Raw genomic sequence first — 24,268 nt, 5'->3', positions numbered from 1 at the left:
GATGAAGTAGAAAACAGATTAGAAGAAATGAAAATTGTGACAGAAGAAACAATAGTAAAAGAAACTTTGAAATTTAGAGAAATGATAATTAGAGAGCGACCAGAAGTTAGGGAAGAATTAGAGGAGAGTAATAAGAAGATGCAAACCATCGAAAGTAAGATCGACAAAGGAAAGAAAGGGAATAAAGTACAATGGAAAGGAATAATCCCTAAAATAGAGGATATGAGAATACAAGATAAGCTAAGAGGTTTCAATCGAGAAGGAAATGATGGAAAAGAAAAGTATGAAGAGATCAGAATAAAAAAGGAAAGTAGTAGCGACGAATCGAATACAGAGGAGGAAATAAAGCATAAAAGGAATCATCAGAGGAAGAAAAGGAAATGGAAAAGTAGTGAAGAAGGGAGTGACAATGGAAGATGGTTGGACAAAGTAAACGGAAGTAATTTGGAAGAGGGAAGATATAAGACAAGAATTCCTAAGCCTAATGAATTACAACACTTGCCCAAGTTTAATGGAAATATATCTGACAAGTGTCCACGGAAATTCCTGAAGGAACTAACAACTAACGTGAAGCTAATGAGGATACCAGGAAATATGATACTGGACCTTATTGAAGGATGTTTTGAAAAGTCTGCAGCAGGCTGGTATCAGTTAAATCAGCACAAGTTTGGAACATTCGAAGAGTTTAGTAAAAGATTTTTGGAATATTATTGCACTGAGGAAATTAAGGAAAGGCAACAGGAGACATTGAAAAGAAAATATATAGATTGGTCCAAGGTTGAGAGTTTGGAAGCACACACATGGGAAACGTTAAGGAGCTTCAGAAATTTGAATGAAAAGTGGAATGAGGAAGAGTTGGTTAGACAAGTGATACAAACGCTACCAATATGGACACAAAGAGCGGTGGCTGTAGTAAAAATAAGGAAGGTGGACGATTTGATAGACTACCTCAGAACAGATGACATGCTGAAAAAGACTCAAAGGTCATGGGATAAGAAAAGGAAGGTAGATATTATCCTAAGAGGCATCATCCTGAAGAGGAACAACGTCCAGAGCAGAAATTCCGGAAACAAGAATTCGGGATTAGGAACATAGAAGTCAGAAATGCATATAGAGGCAGAGGAAGAGGATTCTTAGAAGATAACGGAAACGGCAGAAGGCGAAATAATATTCAGGAAGAGCAAAGAAATTATGATAGAAGGAATACAGGACCGTGGAGAGGAAACCGCGGATATAGAGGAAGAAATGATTATAGGCAAAATGCGAATCGAAGAAACTCAGAAAGAAGGATGGAGATAGATGAAAGGCAACCTAGAGGAAACAATTACAACTAGAGGAACGAGAGGGGAAATTCTGAGTTAAATGAAGAGCGAAGAGAAGCAGTGGAATTAGTCAGAAGCCAAGTGCAGAACGAAGTAGGAAATGCTGGATGGCAGCAGATAAATGAGGAGTCGAGGAACGTGGAATCGGTGGAGAGGCTAAACTTGTAGAGCTCTCGCAGCAACTCCCAGGTGTGAGAGCAAAGGAAAATGATGAATATATGAAGGGAGAACATAAGATAAATGAAGAAGGAATTCTGAAGTTATTTTTAATTGGAGAGCCGAGTTTTGAAAATTTAAAACCTGGAAGATCATTGTATGTGGAAGCAGAAATAATAGAAATTAAGGTTAAATGCTTGATCGATTGTGGGAGTGTCGTTGAAGTAATGAGCTATAAATATTGGAAAAGAATTAAAGGGAAATACCCACAAGCAAAATTAGACGCTTCTGAAAAGGACAAAGTCAGATTAGTTATGGCTGCGGGAAATGAAGAATACAAGATTCAGGGCACGGTACGCATCATGATGAGCATTAGAGGAGCTAATTTCGAAGTAAAATTTCTGGTGATAAAGGGTTTGAGGTGTGATATAATCCTAGGAGTACCTTTCTTAGAAAACTACAATGGGCACATACATATAAAAGAAAAACGGTTAAATCTAGAATCAATGGAGAACATGAAAGTAGATATCCCTATGGAGGATGAAATAAAAGGTTCCGAGAGCGAAATAGGCATTAGGAAGCAAAGTCTTGTATATCAGAAACATGATGCAGTGTATAAGAAGAAAGACTACGATGATATAATTGAAAATGAAAATGTAAAAGTGAATATGAAAAGGAGGTCGAAAGAGAGGACCATAAATACAATGCATCGAAAGAAGAAATACAAGCTAAAGTGGATGAGTGTCATTGGATTTCGGAAAATTAAAAAGAAGATTTAAGATATATTTTGTTGAGACATAGGGGAATATTTAGCCAACGCCCAGGAGTGACGGATGTATACACCTATAGGATTGAGGTAGACACAGCGAGTCCAATAGTGTCAAAGCAATATCCTATACCCTTTGCAAAGAGAGAAGCTGTAGAAAAAGAATTGAAGAAATGGTTAAGTTGGGGGATAATAGAGAACTCCAATAGCGTACACGTAAGCCCAATGCACGTGGTAGACAAACCGGACGGAGGTGTGAGGCCCGTACTGGATTTAAGGGAGCTAAATAAACACGTGCTACTTCCCAGAAATCAAGTAGAAAGAATAAATGAATTACTACACACTTTTTCAGGCAGCATATACTTCACATCATTTGATATGACTTTGGGATACTTTCAGGTAGAAATAGAAGAAGAGTCTAGAAAATATACAGCGTTTCGATATGGATCACGGTTATTTCAATTTAGAAGGCTTCCATATGGTTTAAATTCCTCAGTATCAGCTTTTATGACGGCTCTCAACAGAATATTTAGTATAGAAACAAGAGAATGGCTTGCTATATATGTGGATGATATGTGTATACATACAAAAGATTGGGAGACACACATAGAAAAAATAGATTGGGTATTAAGTAAATTGGCAGAAGCAGGATTAACTGTCAAATTGGAAAAATGCTCTTTTGCAAGGAAGAAAATACGTTTTCTAGGTCATGTGGTATCTGGAGGTGAAATAAAGATGTGCCCAGACAAAAATGACGCTATAAGCAAGTTCCCAAGACCAAACACAAGGAAACAACTTCAAAGATTCCTGGGAGTATGTAACTGGCGATCAAAATTTATACACAATTTTGCAAGCAAAGCCAAGCCATTATATGAACTTCTCAGAAAACATATAAAATGGAAATGGGAAGGAGACGAAGAGGAGGCTTTCCAAAGACTTAAGCAAGACCTTATACAAGCGCCCGCCATAAGCCAACCTGATTTTGGGAAAATGTTCTTTTTAGGCACAGATGCATCGAACATTGGATTGGGAGCATACCTATTTCAGAAAAAACGAATCCAATGAAGATAATATAATACAATATGCTAGCAGAAGCTTGAAGAACTTTGAAAGAGCGTATACTATAAGTGAGCTAGAGTGTTTGGCGATAATATTTGGAATAGAAAAGTTTTCTGCATATCTGAAAGGCAGAAGATTCAAGGTGGTATGTGATCACAAGAGTCTAGTTTGGTTAAATTCTGCAAGACAGTGGAATGCAAGGCTTACGAGATGGGCAATATTACTGCAACAGTACAGTTTTGATGTCATAGATATAAAAGGAAAGGAAAACCATGTTGCAGATACTCTAAGTAGAGCACCTTTAAAGGGAAATCAGGAACCAGAGGAAGTGATTAGGCTAGAAATCAACGCTATCGCTGAGGAAGAAGTGAATGGTATTAAAGAAGAGGAATGGCGAGTTGGAACAGAGGAAGATGAGGAACTAAGGGAGATTATCAAAGTGTTGGAAGGAGAGGAAGGAAACAAGAAAACAAGGATGTCTAAGATAAAGAAAAGATACAAAGTTATAAATGGCATCGTTTTCCAAGTTAGTTATGAGAATCCGAACCAAGTAAGGATTAGTGTACCACGAACTTTGATAAGAGTACTCGAGATCGTGCATGAAGGATCTGGCCACTTCGGAGTTGACAAAACGCTGAGATTAGCTAGAAGATTTTACGTATGGAAGACTATGAAGAGTGACGTTGTTAACCATGTTAGAAATTGTACAATTTGCATACAAACTAAACCTTCAAAGATAAAATTTAAGAAAGAAGAATTACATATTATCGCTAAATGGCCATTAGATATGGTTTCGATAGATCTAATTGGACCATTACCTAGGTCTAAGGGATGTTTGTACATATTGACGTGTGTGGACATATGTAGCAAGTTTATCATGTGCTATCCTTTAAAGAAAGCCACAACCAAAGAGATAGTCAAGAAGTTGGATGAAGGATTTATCAAACATTATGGTAGCCCAAAGAAAATGTTGACAGACAACGGGACTCAATTTACTTCAGAGTATTTCAAGGAGTATACATATTTCAAAGGGATAAAATTGATCAATGTAACAAGATATCATCCAAGTTCAAATCCAATTGAACGTTACAATGGAGAGATTGTGAGGTTACTCAGAATGTACTGTCATGATCATCATACAAGGTGGTATGCAGTAATTAACAGGATAGTTATGTTATTAAATAACTCTATATCAGCTGAGGCGAATATGAGCCCGATAGAGATTTTCTTGGGATATGAGGCAGAGCCGATGATTTTTGATGATTTAGAATGGCCAAAGAAGGTTATGGAAAGAGGAACAAGGAAATAATTTTTCAATGACTTGTATAACAAAAGAAAGAAGAGGATGTCAAAAGAGGAAGCGAAAGGAAAGAAGATAGAAGTAAAGAGGGGTGATATAGTTTATTGTAAAACACACCCAATAAGTAAGGCCATTGACCGTACAATTAAAAAATTGTTTTTCAAATACGAAGGTCCGTATAGTGTATTAGAAACGTTTAGAAACACTATAGTTATACAAGATATGGTGACAAAGGAAGTAAGAAGAGAAAACTTAGATAATGTAAAAAGATATAATTGTACGGAAGACGTTAAACAAATGTTGAAAAGTACACATGAGAAGAGAATAGTAAGAATGGATGTTGAAGAAAATTTTTCCTTGCATACGAAACTTCTCAAAAGGAAAAATTTTGCCCAGAGGAGGGGAATTTTGTGTCACGTACACAAACTGCATTGTTGTTCTTTGAAATAAAGGATCATAGATGGCAGCATGCAAAAGGAACAACGGTTATATGAGGTGATGCATAAAGCAGTTTAGAAAGTGAGTAAGAGATGGCACCACCCAGGAGAATTTATACAATTGTAAATAGAGACAACGGAAAGAGCAGATGTGATGAAATAGCGATTGTATATATTAATACTAATTAAAAGGAAATAAATAAATAAGTTTAAAATAATAACAGGATATAAATAAGGAGAAAAGGGGAATTATCATTCAGTAACGGCATAAGTGATTAATATACAAAAGTAATGAAGTCGAATTGTAATTTCGATTTTGTGTCTTTTTCGGTTCCCACGAACTTAGAGTTTCGTGTGGCTTTTGGGTTGTTATTTCCCAGGTGTAGCGCCATCTCACGGCAGCACCCAAGCACATTTGGAAGCGCATACACTGTAGCTCCAAGTTAAGGTTAGCGCCGGCTAGGCGGCGATCTTTAACTAACCCATTTCTCTTTGTTTATCTGGGGGATTGATTTTATTTCCGTCAATTTGGATCGACAAAGAAAAGGAAGAAGATATATTATTGATTACAAGAAAGAGAAGCCTTAGCGATTATAAGAAGAAGAAGCCTTATTAATTGCATGAAGAAGGCACCTTAAGAAGAAGATGATATATTAATTAAGAGGCTATAAGAAGAAGATGCCATATTAAGAAGAAGATGTCATATTAATTATAAGAAGAAGATGCCATATTAATTATAAGAAGAAGATGCCACATTAATTATAAGAAGAAGATGCCACATTAATTATAAGAAGAAGATGCCATATTAATTATAAGAAGAAGATGCCATATTAATTATAAGAAGAAGATGCCATATTAATTAAGAGGCCATAAGAAGAAGAGGCTATATTGATTACAAGAAGAAGAAGCATAAAGAAGATTAGCCACAATAGAAGAATAATATTGTATAAAAGGATTTACAAAGATATTAACACTTGTATATAATTATTCAAGAATATAGTACGAATTGTACCCTCCGTAGTGGGTGAAATCTGTTGTTTCTTTTCATATATTCTTAGCGTTAGTAACCTTGGTCTGTGCCCAGAGGTATCTCATTGTCTCTACACTGTGCTAAGCTGGCAGATGCTCACGCGAGGAACGTGGCAACACACTCTTTCCCATACTGTTGTTAGTCTCTGCAAAATTTCAGATGGCTGTACATTTTCTCCCAACAAGAAATTTGATCAAAATGGGTTGTTCCACGCCCCATGGCACCTTCTGTTTGCTCATCACACTAGCAACACTCAGACACGACTGAGCAGGTTCTAACCTCTGTGGGAGGGAGGGTGTGGGTTGTGGCTATTCTCCCGAGGATGCACAACTGCTGCGCATGGCAGGTTGTATGAAAAAAAAAATCAGTCTCGGTCATATTTGAATGACCTAGTATTTTGAAGGTGCATGATCTGCTCAGTAGACTTGGCAGTAGCATTAACTGCTTCATTCCCTTTGATGCCCACAGGATTAGAGGCCCAGTTGTTCTATTCATGGAAGCCTTGGTCAAGTGTTTTTTCTTCTATTTATTTATAATTCAACCTCATGAAAAATGTGAGTGAAAAGTCACATTGCTATTCAAAACCATATGTTTTCCTTGTATAAATATAGTGCAAATGGAAACTTGCATCAAAACATGAAAAAAAAAAAATTAAAAAATTGAGAAGCAATTACAGGGTGGCCGCTCTAGGACCGATAAAATTCAAGTATAATTCCCAGTTTTCAAGGTGAACTTTCCAAAAATCCAAGGGCACAAATAGATGTTTTCTCTATTTCAATTTTACGTATTACCGCCTCCCACTGCCCACCCACTCTCACAAATATATATATTAACAATATGAAGTATCTGTGGGATTCCAATCCTATCCAAAAATTCTAATTTCATTCAATTAATGAAGAGGTGGGGAAGAAGATAGGAAAGGAAGAGATGAAGGCCCTTTTGTTTGCTGGTGACTTAGTAATATGGGGGAACAGGGAAGAAGAAGTACAGACATAGTTGGAATGAGGAAATCAGAAGGGCAGAAATGAAATTCAGTGCAAGAAGGTAATATATAACACAGACTATGTGCCAATAATTACATATGGAGCAGAGACTTGGACAATGACAGAGAGAGACAAAAGAAAGATGCAGGCAGTGGAGATGAAATTTTTAAGGAGTACATTGGGGAAGACTAGAAGGGATAGAATAAGGAATGACAGACAGTGGGTGTGGTGAAGCTTCAGGACAGGATAGATCAGTCACAGATGAGATGGTTCGGACACATGAAGGGGATGGATGCAGAAAGACTGCCAGTAAAAGCTTACCATGCACAAGGAGTGGGAATAAGGCCAAGGGGGAGACAAAATGTCTGTGGAAAGAGCAGATAGCGGAGTTAGGAGAAGAGGACAAGATTGGAACATCATGGAAACAGAGGAGTGGTGAAGATCAGGAAAAATGAAAAGGCTTTACTTCTATGCCGACCCAGCCAGAGGCAAGAAACTACAAAGAATGATGATGAATAACTGGTCTAATGTCAAAGTAGAGAAAGCTAATATAATGTACAGCAGTGTATGTAAAAAATTTGAAAATGTAACAGTTATAGATAGATCAATACTTGCTATAAAATGCACACCAGGCATAGTCAACATTTAAATGCAAATGGATAATAAGAGTTAGAGTAGACACTATAGTTTTGTAGTTTTACTACCCAATTTTAAAAAATCGTGTAAAATAGCATTTCTTTTACTAATGACTGCAAAGTGTGGTATAAGCGATGCCTAAATCTGTAGCTATTTAATTTTTAGTTTTATTTGGATTAACGTCCACTTCCTGTATACATTTTACTTTTTGGTCAAGCATGAACTTTTTCTCTTTCTGTTGTCCATGGACAACCAGTAGCAAATGAAAACTGTCACCTCTGTGAGATTGTTGTAGATAGGTTAGGTAAAAATCAACTGTATCTTATAAAAATTACTACATGTAAAACTGAATTATGTGTAAATACAAATAAGTTTATTTAACACGTTTTAAGTATGCCTAACAATATCATCGGTAAACCAGTATTTAACATTTTTATACTCTGCAATCAGATGTTAAAACTTGGTTTTAAGAATTCTCGTGGTGGCGTTTAGGCATTTTGTTCTACACAAGTCAAATTTCCTTCAAAATACTAGATGACTTCTATCTGGTTAACAGTTATAGTAGGGAACAAAGTCAACATGGTGGAGTGTCAATATAATAAATGCATTTATACATGGCAGTCATAAGCAGACCTCGGATTTTTAAGTTCTAAAAATTGTGCTTTTAGGTTTCTAAAATAGGCTCTAAAAATCCTTAAATAGGTTTGAAAAACCCTAAAATAGGTTCTAAAAATCCTAAAAAGATCCTAAAAATCATAAGTTAGGCTTCAAAAATCTTGAAGTAGGTTCAAAAAACTTCATATAGTTCAAAATTCCTGAAAAATGATTATTAGGTATAGTCCCAATGAAAATGGGACACCTATATCTTGCATAATGTTATGTGTGTTGCCTAACCCTTCGGCGATGGCAGAACTTACCATTGGAAATTTGCTATTAAAATCCACTCTTCGCCGTATACTTAGGCAAAAATCTGTTTTCATGTTATCCAGTCACACTCTGCAATTTTGTCTGTGACGATCATCTTATATTTCAACAGAAACATAGTCAGTGCTGCAAACATCAATGCTGAAATGTTAATTTGCAAAGCATGAATGCCACAAAGCACCGAAGTGATGCGAAAAGTGAGCAAGACCACACAGATCAGACTACTTTGGACTGTACAGGTAACAGTGGCACCAGACATTTGAGCTTTGAAAAATCACCATGGACTTGGAGGAAGGGAAGTCGACAGAGACTATGTTTCAAACACGTTCCTCATTGAATTTTTCGTGACCAAACAAAGCAAATGCCTCTGCGACATAAAAATCCTGTAAAACCTTTAAAAATATATAAAAAAATAAAAAGGAAGGCTTCATTTAGGTGCATAAACCTAAAATAGGTTCTAAAAAGAAGCAAAATAGGTTTTTTTACGTCCTATAAAACTTCCATGAGTCCTTGCATTTTTTAAAGAAACACCGACATAACTTATTATTTCTTTCATACCTGTAAAGGAAAAAATAGGTTAAAAACCTAAAATCCGAGATCTAGTCATAAGTTAGATTTTGATTATCTGTAGTGAATTAAACTTTGAAGCTACACGTTTACTTATATAAAAATAAATATACTATGAAATACTTACGTTTCGTGAGTATCTGCTTTGTGGAAAAACGTTTCGGGATCCTACTTTTCCCTTCTTCAGGTTTTCGTCTAGGCCAGTATGATCACTACATAGCTGCGTCAATTAAGGCAAGGATTGAGGTGGCATATAAAACAGGTTAAAAAGGATAAAAAGTTGACTCAATATTAACTGACCCCATATACGTAAAACCTTCCATGTTCTAATCCTAAATTTGAAAACCCCAAATCTAAAAAAAAAAAAAACCTTTACACCCGAAACACATTAAAAACCACTTCACACTGCCTTGCTCTCTGTTACGAAGTATGCGTTGAACGGATATGGAAAAGTAGGATCCCGAAACGTTGTTTTCTTCAAAAAGCAGATACTCACAAAACTTAAGTATTTCATAGTACATATATATATATATATTTATATTGTACTTCTAATATACATAATGTGAGTAAGTTGCACACACCTCAAATATGAGCAGGTTTGTTTATTGGAAACCTCAAACTTGTAATAGTTGTGCTTTATAGATCACCAAATGGGGATCGTACTGTTTTTCTTTAAAAACTTGAGGACCTGCTAGATTTTTTCAGTAGGTTTCAAAGGAAAAACTTTAGTATTGTAATTGGCGGTGATCTAACTCTCACTTTGATGTAAAAGAAGATAAAGTGTCATCCGATTTATAAATCTGCTTATGCAGTTTAACTTATGAATAATAAACCCACTAGGGATTCAGCATGCCTGGAAAATATATTTACAAACATAACTTATATAACTGCATTTGCATACTTAGATCATGACTCACCTTGGCTTAAAATGCATAATTTAAAACCATGTGATTGTAACTGTAATGAGTATAAAATAGTGATCAAGACCAATAACGGATGATAAAATATTAAACTTTAGGAAGTTGCTCTGTGATACAAACTGGCTAGATTTGCTAAGTAAGCCTCAATCTTTGGACACAGACCATACACCATACATTGGCTGATGTAACACTTGGAAAAGTTTCTAATGGTATTTCTTCATATTTTCGAAAGGAGTATTCTCCAGAAAAAGTGTAAAGTTAGTTTCAAAGTTAATAAGAAGAATATGTCAAACAAGAATGCTGATTGATACACTCGTAAGTTGGCCCGTATGAAAAGTAGGGTATTATTATACCTAGCTCTATTTAACAGGGATAAGACAGATCTGGCTAAATCATTCTATCTGAGGGCAAGAAAGGAATATAAATGAATCAAATAAATTGTGTAATCTAACTAACATTGAGGCTGCTTGGAAATAATTAATTCTATTGCCGAATATAGTAAAAAAAGATAAAGAAATCTTTCAAAATTAATAATGAGGGAAAAGATTTATATGTAGTAAAAATATGCTAAATATTAAATACATATTTATTTTCTCCAAAATATGGAGTTAAATATGGACGTAAAAATGTTAAAAATTTACCTTTTTAATAATATAAGACACTAACTTCATGGCCTACATAAGATACAGTACGCATACATTGATATTAATTTTAAAACATCACAAAATGAGTTTTAATTTTCTGTTTCCAAAACAATGAATAAAACAAAGGGTTCGAAAGTGAATTTCTTTCCGTTGTCTCTTAAGATGGATTCATATTGATTAAAACTGCGTTCTATATCGCAAGTAGTAATGGGAGTACTTTAAATTTGTCAGTTTTTCGCAAGAAATTCACCGAACTTTTTCAGTCACACAAGGACATGTACTTATTGCGAGAATATAGAGTATACATACCATGACATGCAAAGATAGTACAACTGATAACATAATATGACTGAATTATTTTCCTGTAGTTTACGGTTATTATAAGCATACGAAAACAGTTTTTCATTGTGACGTTTCAGGAGAACACACATTCCCTTCATCAGACATTTATTTTCATTTTGACTAAAGATACAGTTATAACAATGATTAGCAATTTTTTAAACAAAAATAATCTGTTATATAATGGATGTTGTCAATGTTACATTGTTGTAATATAGTAACTTAACTGTGAAAAGAAGCAGTCTGTTTTATTTTTATTTCAGATAAAAAATTTTGATCACATTATTTTTTATTAAACTGTTTTCTTATGCTTGCAATAACCGTAAACTACAGGAAAATAATTCTACAATGCAAGCAATGCGTACATACAATGAAAAACTATAATATGACTGATTTACCATTACCATTTTGGTCTTGCATCAAACTTGCAAGACCAAAATTGTTTTTCCTTTTGTAATATAATTAAGCCTTGCTTCCATATGAAAAACACTAAGTTGCTGACCAAGGCAGTTTATTAAGATAAAAAACAAAAAAAGTTTAGTTTAGTTCTTCGTCTGAGGAAGACCCTGATACAGGGTTGAAACGTTACCCGTTAAGTGTTTTTTATCTTAATAAACTGCCTTGGTCAGCAAGTTAAGAGTTTTTTCCTTGTATGTACACATTGCTTGCATTGTAGAATTATTTTCCTGTAGTTTACAGATCAAACTTCCCAGAGATTTTTTTTTTTTTTTTGCTGTCTGAAAATTGACACAGCCGTCTCTAACGAACCAGCTTTCTTCGCACGAAGCCAGGCGTGAGCTCCGTCAACAAACTCACTATCTGACATGGAAACCAGTGTGGTCTCGCAATGAACTCTAATCCTCAACCAGTCTACATTTCGCTCCTGTCACCATAAAAACTCATGAGCTGAATTTGGTCTAAATTGGGAAAGGCAAAAGGCCAACAGAAACTTGCCATTACTTGTGTGTTCTTGGACTTTATAATTTTTAAAATTTCCCGACAACATCAGTGGAAACATCGCAGAAAACAGAAAAGCAGTCTAAGCACGGGACTGGGCCGACGTCGTAAAATTCCAGAGACACGCCACATCAATGACAGAAGAATTCTCAATCCTGACTTCGCTCTAAAAGCTGTACGAAATATGTCAAGTTCTAAAACATTAAACCAACCAGGAAAGTGATAAACTAAACAAAATTGTCAGAAGTGAAATGTTCAAAGTGAGTCTTGACAAGAAAATTAATTTGAACCAAATACATTTAACTCCCCAAATCACTTTCCTCAGCCGAACGTTATTGTGCGTTGGTGCGAACACAGCGTAAACAAGGGGCAGGACTAAAAAGCCCATAGACAAATAGGAATGAAGGACATTTCCCCCTGGTGCCACAAGATTGAGAAAATTCTTTGAGGAAAAGCCAGTACTAGGACACACTCCCACTACAGCAGTCTTACTGATTAGAGGGGAAAAGATTTCTCTCCTCACTTGACCAAGTTTGGACACTTCGCTTAAAAATTAGTTTTGTGTACGGTGCTATATAGCCAGATTTCTAAACTCATTGAGAAAAGTTGCATCAGTAAAGACAATATTAATGTAAGATATGTACTAAGATTTTGTGTACAACGCCGGCCATTGCCGGCCTACGTTGTTCAAGTGTTTTGACCCAGTGCACTATGGGTAAGGGATTTTCATTTGTCAAGAAGGCGAGCGGAGAAGGGTGGTGAGACGATGTAAGTATTCGACAGCCCAGTAAATATTTTCTCCTAACATTTAAAGTGTCCTGTTTCTTTCATATGTAACAATCATTACTTACACTGGCTTGTGATCGAAGACCGATGGTGACCACCGGCCGAGCTCTGGGCCGTAAACACCTACAACAACAATGCACCCTCATGTTCGTAGTTGTTTTTGATAAATTTATTTTCAGATTTTCTTCTGTTGTGTAGTAAATATCCATGGCTGGTATCCCGGATTCGAACATCATTCATTCCTAATACTATAACAACATAACATAAATATGCATTTACATATAAATACGTAACTTTTGCATTAATTCTGTTGAGGAAATGTGCAACAACATTTTACAAACCTCTGAAACTGTTTCCAACCTACTCGAGCATAAGACATTCCGAATAAGATTTGTTTTCTTAAATAATTCCAGATGTAAATAAGCTGAAACCTTCCGATAGTCTATATATTTATCCACTGACCTTTTGTATAAATAATTGTCGTAAGGAAGGAACCTTCCCAAATGTATTGAAACTATCGTGGGTTATTCCAATTTATAAAAAAGGAGAGAAAAATTGTTTAGCCAGCTACCATCCCATCTCAAAGATTCCAATTTTTTCAAAAGTTTATAATCAATATATTCTCAATTATGCAATTACTTGGACAATAATAATTTCATTTGTGAAACACAGTTTGGTTTCAGGAATGGTAAGTCAACTGTTGATGCCATAGACTCTTTAGTCAAAAAATGTACTTAAGGCTTTTGAAACTAAGGACTTTGCTCAGGCCACTTTATGTGACCTGTGCAGGGCTTTTTATTGTATAGAACACACTTCACTTTTTTTTAAAAAAATGACATACTAAGTCATTTTTGGTATGGACTTTAAACTTCTTCATTCATACCTTCAGAACTGTAGACAAATTGTCTGTATACGAATGGAGAGGTCAAAAGTAGTTGAGGTCAAATGTGGCGTACCTCAAGGTTTGGGACATTTATTGTTTGCTCATATGATGAATAATTTACCATTTTATCTCTCTGCTCACAGAATACTACACGCAGATGATGTTATGGAAGCAACATTAAATACATAACTGACAAGCTCTCCAGTATTATATATTTGTTAAGGAATTTAAAAAGTCATGTATCTGAAAATTTCTTTCAAAGCATTATTATATGTGGAATTTTACTTTGGAGGACTGAAGTTACGTTCAGGAAATTTTAAAACTGCAGAAAAAAACAATGAGAATAATCACCAACTCACACAAATTAGTTCATTGTAAAGCACTCTTTACAATTTATGACTGATAAATCTATATATTTATTTATACTGTGCTGTTGTGTATATAAAGAAAAATTTGTATCAACTGCAAAGTAGACAAGACATAAATTCATATACTACTGGGAACAGCAGGCTGACTAAATTGTTGTTTTGAGTCCTCATTATGAACAGAAAGGCTCATCAGGACTGGACCTACAGTTTAAAGTGGGATCTGAACCACTGTACCACATGCCTCCACCAGGTATCGAACCCTGGACCCCTTGATTGCAAGATGATGCTATCGGGGAGGCCACAAACAGCAGGCACATTAATATACCCTATCATAGATTCTCGGAATCTTTGAACAGTTATGAAGCTGCATGAATAAAACTATTTAAAAAACTACCTCTAGATATGACAAATTTACCTATGAATATATTTAAATGTAAGCTGAATGACTGGTTAGCTGCTACACCATTTTAATCAGTTCACATTTTTTTTAAAGTAAAATTATTGTATCTTATTTTGCATCTAATCATAAAAGGGGTTCTAACTTTATATTATTTTACCACGTATTCTTATTTATTTTGTTTTCTGGCGTTGCCTATTGCTGTACAAGGGTAATGAAAAAAAAGTGCTCCCCTGTGCTTAGCACCACGCCATGAGGGTGTATAGGGGGTGTGGGGGTAACGCCCCACACTTTCTTGATCCGGTCGTGAGTGGGGGTGATATGATCAGCATCACGCCCCTGACCACCTTTACCCCCAGGGTTTTCCCCAGGTACCCATGTCATTCGACGCTGGGTGGACGCCGGGCCCGCTGCCAATGTTAGAAAAGTTCCCGGATTTGAACCGGCCAAGGATCGAACCCGGGACCTTTAGCATGGTAGTCAGACGCGTTAGAGACTAAGGCACATACAATAAAATATTATTAGTATCATAACACAAGCTAACAAATAGAACAACTGCTTAGAATATACGTACCTCAGCCACAAACCTTGACGTGGCTTCACTGAGTACTTTGAGCATTGGAGTGGCATGAGCGTAAAATAAAGACATCCTATTTGCCATTTCATTGGTCACTTCTCTTACGTCAGAGTGCTCAAATCCATCTTGGCTGGACATTCGCTGACGAGTGATTGTGCGTCTGTAGTAACTAAAGTCATTTTGGATGGCTGGAATTTTCATCTGAAAGATTAAAAGTTTTTTTTAAAAAAAAAATGCTGCATGTACACAAAATGAATACATATATGGCATATATGATCCACATGCATGGAGTGAGCCTCCCAGTGGCACAGTGTTAACCATTGCAATCAGGGAGTGGAGGTGCATTGCACACTGGGCAAGAAGTACTACTCGAGAATTCTCAGCCAAGGAATGCATGGAGGGGAAAACATGACTGCAGCTACCAGCCATTAGCAGCAGCATGCACTGCTTTGCTTCACCTCTCTCAACTGTTATATGTGGTCTTGCTCCATAGAGTCCCGAGGCAGACTGTAGTAGTGTTTACTAGGAATCTTAATAAAATTTCAATTTTCAATTTTCTTCTTGCCTCAACCTGCTAAAAGCCCTGGCTTTAAGAAAGAAAACTCAACCAATTTAATCTCTCCATGACAATTAGTTCTCGAGCTACAATTTTTTGTTGTACTTCATTACAAGTTTGAAAAAGAACTGGCTTCAATGAGAATACAGGTGTACGAGGCTCCGGGCAATAAAGGTTAAATTAAGAGTCCATTTACTGGGAGGTAGGTTAGGTATCAAACTAACATGTGGTATAAGCGAGAAACACCATTTCAGTTTTATGGCATACTGCAATGTTGTCACTATTAAATATCCAACCCGCGTATTATACTCTCTCTCTCTCACACACACACACACACACACACACACACACACACACTGTGGTATTTGTAGGGGGGATGGAGGGAATTCCCCTTCTCGATACTTGTCCCCCTCTCTGCTCGATAAATTTTATCCCTGGGGGAATGATACTTGGGGGGGACAATAAATTATTGGCAATTTACTTACTTTTTCCCACTTCGTCATTCAATTGCAACATTTTCTGTCAGGCAACTGGAAGCTCTAATAGGCGAACACAGATGTGGCCTCAGCTGTGCTCCATTCCTGAAACAAGTGGCCAGGGTTGAAGACCTCCTCCCCTCTTCCCTTTTCTTTGTCCATGGAATTTGGCAGGAAAATGCCACCGCAACAATGTGGAAGTTACAAATGAGTTTCAGTTGTCACGTGACTTGAACTTGTCACCACAGAACATCTGTATTCACGAAGATAGCCTACATGGAATTTTTGACGTGAGAGGGATAGTCATTTACAAAGTCATTTTTTAAAGAACAAAATTGCTCTTTTTTAGAACCATGAACTAGATTTCTTTGTGAAGCTAGAATGTTAGTGGAAAAAGTTAGCATTAAGAGTTCCAGACACTGCAATATCAAGAAAATTCCTTCAAAATGAACGAAATCTGGTGGCGGTGAAGGCTGTGTTGGTCAAAGGATGGGTTCTGAAAATTTGCAAGTGGATCTGCACAAGAAGGCAGAAGTATTTAAGTGGCGAGTTCCTTTTGATTGTTGGTTGCCTGTGAAAAATTTAACACATGAAAAATTGCACTGCCATGGCTTGAAGTATCTAGTGATGTTACACATACATTATCTTTCATCACTGAATAAAACACATGAGCCAGTCCCCATGGTGGAGTGGTTAGCACATTGTGCTACGATGCCAAGGGTCTCAGGTTGGAATCCCGGCCTGGGTATGGGTGTTTGTGAGTGTCCATTCATCAATTTTATCATATCATCACTTGTCCTCCTCTTTGCAATTAGCCAAAAGTGGAAGAAAAGTGAAGTAAAATAAACTCAATTAATCAAACTAAAACACATTGGCGAGTTGGAATGTGGTATCCTTTGTTGGAAAAATTTTTTAGTTTGAGCATGCATTGTCAAGTTTCTAGTTTTGTTATTTTGCAGCAAGCTAAACACATTTATAAAATATCATGACTAAAAGTACAGAAGAATTGATATTTAATTCATTCTTTTGATCAGTTTTGTAAAAACAACAATTGATTATGAAATTACGTACATAATGATGGGCGTTAGTTATATAATAGTGATAATCGCTATTGTCTTGTATTCAAAGAGCCCTAGACTAATTACCTATACTTGGCGGGGCACTCACCCACTTAACAAATTTTCAGAATTAAGAAGCTAATGGAGCTTGTGTTAACCTCCTGGGGCCTGAGAAGCAAGTTAATAAGTAATTTTTATGATTTTGCAAATGTAACAGTAATTTAGCAAAGTAGTCTTGGGCCCTATTTTTATGGGGTAGAAAACTTTTTGATTCTAACCCCCCTAAAGTTATGTCCAAGTTCGATTCAGATCTCCAAAGTCAGAAATCTATAGTCTGGAAGTTAGTTCCAGACTATAGATTTCTGAGGGTGGGTGTCAAAATCTCACTTTAAAAATTGTAGGCCCAGTCCCGATTAGCTGTTTTGATCATAAATTGGACTTTGCCTTTTCTTTCCGTCAAGATACAAATTTAAATCTGCAATTTTTAGCAATCATTTAAAATATGTTTTGTTCAAAGTTTTTTTTTTTTTAAAAAAAAAAAGTTGAGTGGCATAAAACTAAGTGTGGAGTGACCCCATTGTCGAGATACCCCCCTGCAACCCCTCTCCTATAGCGGCCATAAACCTATGTGTATATAGCTATATAAACACAGAATATAAATCATTATCTCAGGCTCTCACTAGACAGTCAGTAGAATTTACCCCTCTCTGGAAATTTCTTAAATATCACACTGCACACACACACATGTAAAAAGGAAAGCACTTACCAAGCACAATTAAAATTTTGATTATTTCACAGGCTGGCTGAATGCTCACTGCAGAAAATATTAAACTTTTTGTGTTGTGTGGTAACTTTACTGTTTCCATACATTTATTTGCACACACACACTTAATGAGAAAAGGTCCTTAAATAACTATTATAATAAAAGAGGAATAAAACCAACCTTATATTCGTCAAACTTCAACACAAACTCTAGAATTTCTGCAAACTGCTTCACAAGTGCTTGCTGTGTTTCTAAGTGTTGTGTAGGTGTCATTGGTCCTGAACACAGTTGGTACAGAATCTTTGGTACAACACACTCTGCAAAGGAAATAAAACACATTCACTACACAAAAATCAAATATTCGGAAACAAAGTGAAAATGAATGCCCTCTTACCTGGACACTTTTTCACTATTTACCTCAAATTATCACTGCTTTAGGTGGCTTTCCCATGACATGTTGTTTTATTACAAAAAATATGTACTTTCAATACATGTATAGGTTAGGTAAAAATCAGTGGTTAGCAAATACAAGCACATGAATAAATGTAAGTATTTTTTCTATAATAGCTACCCAGTGCCGGATCTACAAATCTTGCCCCCCCCCCCCTGCAAAATATTACCAAAGGCCCTCTCCTACCTACCTAGTTTCACACACCACACACACATTATATATTATGTGTGTTTTTAATTCTTGATCTCATGTTGACAGTCTCTCATACAAGGGCCTACAGGGTTATTCAAAAGTCTCTTAACACTCCCTATAAAGAGTAAAGGAATTAGGCTACATGATAGAAACAGGTTAGGCTTAGGGGGAATCACATTGGTATGTTCCGAGAGGACGTCCGTCATATTGGTGGCCGCCATATTGAATTCAACTCCAAACTTCTAAATGGGAAGGGGGTGATGTGAATAGGGGGGGGGGGCAAAGCTAAGTAAAGCATACATACTGATTTCTTTCTGTTTTCGGTCAGAGAAAGTTTTTTTCTTTTTTAAAGTTGGGGCCTAATGCACTTGAGTTAAACTTTGAAAAATTGTAATATGTAATTATACAACATAATTCTTTACATTCTAACTTTGGTCTGAGAATTTGATTATCATATTCCGTTTTAATACTTATTCCTTTATAGGAGTGTAATATCTTCACACATATTTACATAAAAAAGGAAGGCCCAAGATAAAATTTTCATCCAGGCGAGGTAGATTTTTGGCACCCCAACTGTCTACCCTAACACCCCCTTCTTAACTTTCTCCCCTGGTCCCACTACTTTCCACCTTCGGTCAATAAAAAAAAAAAAAAAAAAAAACATGACAGTTTTGTTTGTGTCTTCAATGCCTTAATGTCAAAGAACGCGTATATTGTAGGTTGATATCAAAATAAAGAGTAGCCTCTTAGTTTAAATTGCCACGTGATGTTGCAATATTACATTTGTCATTGAGAAGTAACTTCAATGAATTTTTTCTACACAAATCCAAATCTTTATAAAACAAATATCCACATTTATGTAATCAGAAAAAAGGATTTGGCTTTACTAAATCGGGACGCTCAGGTCTAGCACCTTCGAGGGTGGTGCACCGGGCATTCGCTTGGGTTGCCTGGCCCTTAATCCGCTCCTCCACACATATTGTTTTAAAAGTTGGTTAAGTACTGGTATAGATATGTAATAGTGCAACTTTCAGCCACATCAATGCAGTATGAAGTAGCACACACATGTTTACAGGTACATGTAAAAAAATACTAATCCTGATTATATAAAAAAGTGGCATATTGAAAACAGAATATTTTCAACTTCTGCTTGACTTTTCCGAAGGGAAACAAAAGTGTCTATTTTGCAATGGACTAGCTAATTCAAAAGCATGAAGACTATGGCATTCCCATGTTTCTTCCTCTATTCTCGCACATATTCATTCATAATATACCATGCGTTTTCCTTAATCCATTGTCTGTTTGAAAAAGAAAATACTGAATTAGTAAACGCACAATCACAAGAAAGACCCTCAAACGAAATGATAGTGCCACATTATTGAATCTGCTCATTCCAGAGCAGAATCTTGCTTCATTTCCCACCTGTTGTGTGCAAAGTTTCTGTGTGCAAAATTTATGTAATAAGTTTAAAGTTATAGATTGGGCCCCCTATAGGAGAGCCAAACTAGAACTGGAGGGGCCCCCTGACCCCCGTTGGTTTCGGCACCCGTGGTGATGTAATATATATATATAGTATATAAAGTGAAAGAGGAGAGAGGAAACACTCACCGGACAAAGAAAAAATTCAAATTTTCGTGATGGTATATATCACATCTTCAGGAGTAGAGAGACGTTGTATAATTAAGTGACTAGAGGGAAGAGTAAGCATGACCTGCAGTGTTGCCAGGTCCCGAAGAAAAAAAAAGTGTTGACAGTACCACATAAAAAAATGGTTCTTTCGCCTGACTCGTCGAAAACTGTGAGTGGTTGGGGGGGGGGGTCGTTGGGAAAAGGTGGTGGTGAGGGTGAGGATAGGGGATGAGGGGCGTTACTGGGTGGCCTTGTTCAGGCCTGGAGGTGTGGTTGCATTCATGGTCAATATGTAGGCCCTCTCCCATCTTCTACGTATTGAGGTGTTGGTGGATTGGGGCAAGGAGTGGACGATCGCTACCTGGAAGCAGTCATTAAAAGGAATATTGTGGTGATTGGTGTGAATGGCAACAGCAAAGTCCAGGTTTTGGGTAGAGGAGCGGTGGTTGTTGATGCGGAGGTTCAGGGCTGTGGATGTTTCCCCCAGGTAGAAGCTCCCACAGATGTTGCACGTGAGGATATAAATTAGGTTAGAGCTGTTGCAGGTTCCTTTTGGGTAGAGGGTGAATTTGCCGGTGGCAGTGTGGATCTGGAGGGTGCGGGAAGTGACAAATATGGGGCAGGTTTTGCACCTTGGGCGGTTGCATTTGTGGGCAGGTGCGAGTTGATTGTGGGTAGGTGGATTGTGGTGGACCAGGATGTTTTGGAGATTGGGAGGGCGTTTGAAGACAACTCTGGGCTTGTCGGGGAAGATATTTCTTGTGTCAGGATCACTGTGCAGGATGGGAAGGAGGGAACGTAGAGTGTGTCTGATTTTGTTGAGGTGGGGATGATATTGGGTGACAAGTGCAGGGGGATTGGTGGCAGGTTTCTTGGTGGGAGTGTATGAAGCAGCTCGGGATATTTGTTTGGTGACCAGGGTGGAAGGATATCCACGGTTGATCAAGGCTTGGTGTAAGCGGAGGTTATAGTTCTGTCGGGAGGTGGCTGAGGCGTTGAGGCGTTGACCTCTGAGGGCCAGGGAGAATGGGATGGCTTTCTTGGTGTGGAACGGATGGGATCTGGAGAAGTGTAGGTATTGCATATGGTTGGTAGGTTTGATGTGGATGGAGGTTTCCAAATGTCCTTCCTTCATGTGCACATCCACATCCAGGAAGGCGATTTGGTTGGTGGAGTGAGTCCAGGTGAAATTGATGGAGCTGAAGTGGTTAAGTTTGTCTAGGAAGGTGGTCAGGGAAGGTTCTCCATGCGTCCAAAGCATGAAGATGTCATCGATGAAACGTAGCCAGAGGAGAGGTTTGAGAGATTGGGTCTCCAGGAACTCTTTTTCAAATTTGCCCATGAACAGGTTGACATAGGATGGGGCCATTCTGGTACCCATGGCTGTGCCCCGGATTTGGAGATAGTGCTTGTCCTCGAAGGTGAAGTTGAAATATGAATTTATCCTTGAGCCTACATAAAGACCAAGAATAGCGCACCTTTTGTGGGAATTCAACCAAGAATAGCACACCTTTCGCGATAATTCAGTAACTTCTGAAGTTCTCAATTTTGTAATAGTCCGTAATTCTTGGTTTTATTAATTAACTTCTTCAATAGACAATTTTTTAAGATCCAAAAGTGTCATAATACTTAGAGCGTTCCAGTTTACTCCGCTTAATTTTAGAGTCCTACGTTATTTCGTTAAGAAGCATTTTTTAAATATGTCGCAGCCAGCGGCGGCTCGTGACTTTTCAAAGATGCGTGCTACAACTGATGCTGTTTTTCATGTACTTATAATGCCCCTATCCCCCCCACACACACACACACACATACGTGCCGGCTCTGTGGCCACGAACGTTAAGTGGTCGACTTTCGATCTCGCTATCGAAGTTCCGGTTTGGAGTCTCGGCCCGGGTATGGGTATTGTTTGTGAATGCCCCTTCATTAATTTCATTATTACAAAGTATTACAAAGAATACCCATATCCGGGCCGAGACTCCAACCCGAAACTTCGATGGCGAGATCGAGTGCCTTTAGATACAGTGCTGTTGTCTAGATGTTCTTTAACAGCATTGTCTAAACTGCTGACAAAATCAAGGAGCCCTAAAAATACCCCAGGTTTTGCGGAGGAACCTGTTTCATCGTGGCCGGCCACGCAGGGCCAACTCAAAAGCTCCACAGAACTTGATTCAGTCTATGATTTTTGACAAGACGTGGCGATTTTTTTCAACTTGCTCATTATGCGATTCTACATAAACGTGGCTTAACTGCGTTGCTATGTTGACAGTTCCGAGAGAGACAAAATTTAACTCATTATTCATGTGCTTTTTGCTTTCACTATGCTTTCTCATATATTCACATAAATGTCCTAGATCTTTTACCCCTCCTTTAGACTACGAATCATTACTTCCAAAAAGTATGCAAGGAAAACAGAATAATGCATTTCGAATTTGACACCCACAATGCCATGGTTCGCTATATTACAGTTTTCTATTAAATCGTCTTTTATGCGTAGCGTTCTTACCTCCCTTTGCATTTTGCGATAGATCCAAATCTGGCAACAGCCGTCCTAGCGCTTTAATTTCCAACTTTTCTTCAAGTGTTCTTGAAGAGAAAGGTCGCTGCAACAAAGAATCCACCGAATTCATGGTACACTAACACACACACACTCACTTTCACTTCTAACAACAACAAAAAGCTAATCCTTCACAACAATGACCAGCACTTCACGCGCCACGCGATTTTAACACAATGAACCGCGCGGAAAATTTTCGGGTCTGGAAGCCGGGGAAAAATGACGGTACTCTGTAAGTTTGTTTCTTGACTATTGAAGTGCTACATAAACAAGAAAATATCTAGCATTTAAAAACAGGTAATTTAGATAAAATATAAAATTAGAATTTCCTAAACATAAATTACGTAGCAGAATCCACTTTCGGAAGCTAAAAAGGCACGGATTATAGTTTCAGAGTTGCAATCTTTACAACTTACCACCGAAATAGATTCAAGGCTGAGGGGTTGTGTCAATTCGCGTTCCAACTTTTTTGCAGGTGCTGCAAATGTATACGACATGCTACAAACATTACATAACTCTACACTGATAACGTACAGAACGTTTGAAAATGACATTAAAAAACGTTGTTCTGACAGAGGCAATAGGTTGTCGTAGACTTTCTTCTTATCCTGAGATGGCACACTTACCGTGCTGAGTCGTCCTGTAGCACGCTAGCAGACGATTTTTCTCGAGCGGAGACCCTATCCCCCGTACAAATCGAGGAGTGGGGGTGTATAGTATTCATGCGCGGAGGGATGAAAAAGGGGCGAAAACGTGCTGTTGAGATTTTAGCACGGTACGCTATTCCTTATAGCCAGCGTGAGGGAAATACGTGGCGCCGCTGGTAAATGTTGAGGCTCTTAACATGAGAAGTTTCATTTCACTTTGGGGCTTCATTAAACTTCTTGCATCTGTGAGATTTGCTTTTTTCTTCTTTTCATTTTAACAAATTTAGCAACGTGCTATAGCACGGTAGCACGTATTAAGCAGCCGCCACTGGTCGCAGCTCATTAAATGTTGGCAAAACTTATACGTTGCTGTTCATTTTTATTTGGTTTCTGATTTGCCAATAGGCGATACTGGGCTATAATCTGAATCAATGAAACTTAGAATGGCTTTGATATCTGTTAGATTAGATATTAAACCATTAACGTCCAATTATAAGCATGCATAGTATATTGGTAAAATAGGTCTGCATGCGAGGTTTAAATGAATGGAAACTTATTAGAGCCTACTAAATAGTATTCTGGGGGAGATATTTGCGACAAAGAAGCCTTTAGGGGGCCCTCGGCCATTGGCATAGTAGAGGGTTTGCGTATGTAAAACAAAAAAGACATAATTACTCAGGGGTACAGAAACGAATACAATATATAAAGGTAAAGTTAAAGTTCCCTGTGCATATAGCATCGTGCCATGAAACACATTTAGGGTATGAGGGGTAGGGCTCCACATATTTTCGATGTCTGACATCTTGGAGGTGATGTGATCAGTACCACACTCTGGCTGCCTTTACCGTCCACCTGGTAGAATTTGATTTGAGGCTAGGTGGGTTGTGGAAC

The 24,268-nt window shown here is 37.5% G+C and overlaps 1 protein-coding gene across 1 annotated transcript in view; it reads right to left on the bottom strand.

Annotated features, from left to right (window-relative positions):
* The window catches only part of LOC145996519 (CYFIP-related Rac1 interactor A), an 85,690-nt gene that overhangs the window by 13,431 nt on the left and 47,991 nt on the right, over nucleotides 1-24,268 (bottom strand). Inside the window, exons 2-3 of the mRNA XM_083133048.1 lie at nucleotides 18,085-18,221; nucleotides 15,049-15,252 (exon numbers count right to left, since the gene is read on the bottom strand). Of these exons, the coding sequence (XP_082989174.1) occupies nucleotides 15,049-15,252; nucleotides 18,085-18,221 (341 nt within the window). The remainder of the gene's footprint in view (nucleotides 1-15,048; nucleotides 15,253-18,084; nucleotides 18,222-24,268) is intronic.

This window comes from Lepisma saccharinum, chromosome 1 (genome assembly GCF_977018435.1).
Source record: "Lepisma saccharinum chromosome 1, izLepSacc3.1, whole genome shotgun sequence".
NCBI lineage: Eukaryota > Metazoa > Arthropoda > Insecta > Zygentoma > Lepismatidae > Lepisma > Lepisma saccharinum.
This window is presented reverse-complemented; position numbering and strand designations above follow the sequence as displayed.